This window comes from Trypanosoma conorhini (genome assembly GCF_003719485.1).
Source record: "Trypanosoma conorhini strain 025E chromosome Unknown Tco_14.4_contig_00255, whole genome shotgun sequence".
NCBI classification, from domain to species: Eukaryota; Euglenozoa; class Kinetoplastea; order Trypanosomatida; family Trypanosomatidae; genus Trypanosoma; species Trypanosoma conorhini.
The window spans coordinates 16,402-20,065 of record NW_021704340.1 but is presented as its reverse complement, the minus strand read 5'-3'; the positions used below and the strand labels follow the sequence as shown (position 1 = coordinate 20,065).

The window sequence follows — 3,664 nt, the reverse complement described above, 5'->3', positions numbered from 1 at the left end:
AGGTCCTCCGTGGACACCACGATGCGGATCGGCGCCCACCCCTCGTTGCTCTTTCCTCCTCCTGCGGTGGCGGCAGCGGCGGTGTACGCCTGCGCCGCGCCCTCTCCCCTGCGCGGCACCTCACGCACCACCGCCGTCGGCAGCGGGCCGCTCTTCCGCATCGCCTCGTCGAAGTTGCAGCGGTGGTTGAGGGCGGGGGCGGCGGCGAGGCACCCGCCAGCGCAGTGCATCGCCAGCAGTAGCAGGAGCGCCGCCAGCGGGAGAAGCGGCGCGGGGCAGCGTGTCCGGCGCATGGCTCGGGGAAAGCGCGTGTGTGTTGGCTTGCTGGGAGTGGCTGTGTTGGCAGCGGCAGTTGCCTTGTCTGCAGAAGAAGAAGGAATTAATAACAAAAAAAGGTTTCTGCAGTTATGGTGTTTGTGTCTCTTGGTTTAGTTGATGTGCAGGAGTATGGTGTGAAGCCGCAAGTCTCATTATTCTTAGGTGTCTTGCGTCAGAGAGGAGAGTCACATTACTCCGAGAAATGCCGCGTCAGCGTCGAAGGCCTTGTTTATATTCGGGGTAATAACTCAATGTGTGGTATATTGACGCACGATGTCAGTTTGGGCTGTTTTTTTTTGTGTTTTGCCGCGACAGAAAGAGCAATTTATAGCGTTGCTTTAACACCGTTATTCCATTGGGCCGTTGCAGGCTTTCTGGTTTACGTGCCGTTCACGCTCCGCAGGCAAGTGCCCACTGTACACGACATCGTAACGGTGGCCTGCCGCATGGCGCGGCGGGTGGAGGGAAGTGGATGGAGGCCCATGAGTGGAGGAAACGGCGCTGTCGCAGGAGTGACAGTAGCGGCGACGGTGGCTGTCTCGTGTGTTCCCCGCATGAATGGTGACGCGTTGCGCGGGCCTCCATGCGTCGGCGACCCGGTTGTTTCTCGCGTCGAGCAGGCGGCGCCCTCCCTGTTGCCTCCAACCACTAATAAACTCCCCCCCCCCTCTCGCTCTTCCTCCAGCCCGTTGTTCCCTCCGCGCGTGGGCACGCTGCAGAGGCCGCGTGGTGAATAGGGGGAGAGCGCGCGGCAATTTGGGCGACCGCAGTTGCAAAATCCACACGAGGGGTTATTTTCTTTTTTTATCGTCTTCTTTTGGGTTGTATTTCAACTGACACTTCTCTCGTTGATTTATTGCGCATGATGATCGCCGTTAACACTGCCGGGGCCTGCCGCCTTAATCTTTTCGCCCGCGGCGTACGACGGACCATCCGTCTCCTCGCCGGCGCTTCCGCAAGGAGGTTCACCTCCGCCGCCGTCATTCCTCATGCAACTCTGGCAGCTGCTCACAGAAGTGCTGTGATGCTGGCAAGTTCCCGCGGCCCTGCCCAGCTGGGCAGCATGCAGCTGAACAACATTGCTTTCACACTACCCACCAACGCGAAGAGGATAAAAGTGGTCTGCCGAGATTTTTAGTAAGGGGAAAAATGTAGTACTCCACAGGAGTGGGGGGTTTACTTTGCAGCTCAAATACTCATACACGCGAAAAAAAAAAGCCAGACACAGGGGCAACAATGCCACTCTTTTTCATGAACAATCCTACCGTGAGTTGAGGTAGGCAAGCAACGATGCTTCTTCCTCGCGAATTCTACGTTCAATATTCTCCAGCTCATCATCTATTGCGTCACGCAAAGAGGTTTCTTGTATTTTGGGTGGCTCATGAGCACTCACCGACGTTACGGCAGTAGCTGCGGGTGGTGGTGGCACTGCGGCTGCGGGTGGTGGTGGTGGCACTGCGGCTGCGGGTGGTGGTGGCACTGCGGCTGCGGGTGGTGGTGGTGGCACTGCGGCTGCGGGTGGTGGTGGTGGCACTGCGGCTGCGGGTGGTGGTGGCACTGCGGCTGCGGGTGGTGGGGAGGAAAACGTTGCCTTATCAAGACCGCACAGGGAACGTTCTTCGTCTAATGCCTTTCCACCGTCCGCACGACGCACTCCCTCCACAACCTCTTTCTTCAGGGCGGAGGATATCTGCTCCAGCCCACGCAAAGTTTCAGTAATGGAAACCGATGAGGCAGGCGAGAACGCATCTGGCTGACGCTGTCGTAGCTGATGTTGAAGTGCGTCGCAGTCGTCCACGGCCATTTGCAAAAGTGTGCACATTCCTGCGTAGCTTTTGTCCAAGCTCTCGTACACGCTAGACCTTTCCGCAGCTAAGCTGTTTAGCCGCCGGACTTCCTCCAGCGCAGCACACAACTGCGACTCTGCCTCCGCAGCCCGCGCCCGTTCTGTTTTCAGCTGTTTCTCCAGTTCTGCGATGCAGACAAGGCCGTCTTGCTGGGCAACCCGCAGCCGATCTGTTTGGACGCGGTAGTACTCCTTTTCGCTAAAAATATCCTCCCTGCACTCCGCGTCCCCCTCCGCGGGCGGCGGGACGCGCAGTTTGTCTTCCACCTCCCGTCGTCTCCCCTGCTCCGTGTTGAGGGCACTCAGCGCCTCGGCCAGGCGCCTATGGGCCTCCTCCCCCTTCCCACGGCTCTCACGAAGTGCCAGGAGCAGACGGGCGTTTTCCATTGACAACTTTTGCTTCTCCTCTTGCTCGCACCGCAGACGCACCTCAAGTGCCTCTTTGTCGAGGCGGAGGCGCTGCGCGGTGAACTGAAGCGATGCCGCATTCGCACTCTGGAGAGACTCCCGTCGCCGCGCCTCCTTCTCACCGGCGTCGTCCCACAGCGTGGAAGGGTGCACGCGGGCGTGGGCGGCGGTGGGGGCCGTATCTGCGGCCGCGGAGCCCAAGCCCCGTGCCGCTGCATCAGCAGCGCACGTGTTACCTGTGGTGGCTCCGTTCAGCTCCGGCAGCGTTTTCGAGCTTCCCTTCAGCACGGCCACCTCCATCTCGAGGCACGTGATTTGCTTCTTGAGATTCTTCACAAGCGCAGACTCCAGCACGGCATGTCGGGGCGGGGCCCCCTCCGCGCCCACCGCGGCTGTAGGCTCCTTCCCCGCGCCGGGCACTGGGGGCTGCTTCCGCCGCTGCATCCTCGCTGCCTCTCCCCGGCAACTCAATTGCGGCCGCTGCATTCGTGGTCGACCGCCTGCTGCCCGTCCGCTTGCCGCGCCTTGCCCCCCTCCTACGCCCACACCTACAACTGCATCGTTGAAGCAGCACGCACCCAGACACACGTCCATCACCCCCAAACAAGAAAAAATACAAAAAAGCAAGCCGTGCGGGGAGGGAGAAGCAAACACCGGCAATGAAGCCGAGACGACACCGCAGCTCACCCTCTTCCCAATGCGGCTGCGGGGAGGCAAGACGGCGAGGGGGTGCGTGTCCACTTGAGTGGAAAAAGGAAAGAAGAGAAAACAGAGAAAAAAAAAGATTAATATAATCGGCGTGACGACGCTGGGGGAAAAGAGAGTCCCTTCCCGCCAGATGGCGTTATGATGCGGCTGCGGCGCGGTGGCCCGCCTCCCCTCCCGCGGGGGCGGACTACTGGTCGTGCGGGATCGTGATGGCGACGTCCACGCCGGCGTCAATGGGGAAGGACGTGATCTTCTTCACCAGCTCCGTCGGCGCGCGGAGCTCCACGAGGCGCTTGTAGATCTTCAGCTCGTACGTGTCCCACGTGTTGGTACCGTTGCCGCAAGGCGTCTTACGGGTGGTGATCCGCAGCCTGCGCGTGGGGA

At 60.3% G+C, this 3,664-nt stretch overlaps 3 protein-coding genes across 3 annotated transcripts in view; 1 reads left to right on the top strand and 2 right to left on the bottom strand.

Moving 5' to 3' along the window:
• Window positions 1-21: 21 nt before the first annotated feature.
• Window positions 22-432, top strand: Tco025E_04772 (surface protease GP63; the record flags this gene model as incomplete). The annotated part of the gene is made up of 1 exon (XM_029371677.1): window positions 22-432. One exon carries the CDS (start codon window positions 22-24, stop codon window positions 430-432), a length of 411 nt encoding a protein of 136 aa, XP_029228238.1.
• A 1,147-nt stretch (window positions 433-1,579) lies between these two features.
• Tco025E_04771 (uncharacterized protein) lies at window positions 1,580-3,058 on the bottom strand (the record flags this gene model as incomplete). Its single annotated transcript, XM_029371676.1, has 1 exon — window positions 1,580-3,058. One exon carries the CDS (start codon window positions 3,056-3,058, stop codon window positions 1,580-1,582), a length of 1,479 nt encoding a protein of 492 aa, XP_029228237.1.
• Window positions 3,059-3,583: 525 nt separating this feature from the next.
• The window catches only part of Tco025E_04770 (ribosomal protein S20), a gene marked incomplete at both ends in the record, with an annotated part of 330 nt that continues 249 nt past the window's right edge, over window positions 3,584-3,664 (bottom strand). Inside the window, one exon of the mRNA XM_029371675.1 lies at window positions 3,584-3,664. This exon is cut by the window's right edge and continues 249 nt beyond it. Within this exon, the coding sequence (XP_029228236.1) occupies window positions 3,584-3,664 (81 nt within the window).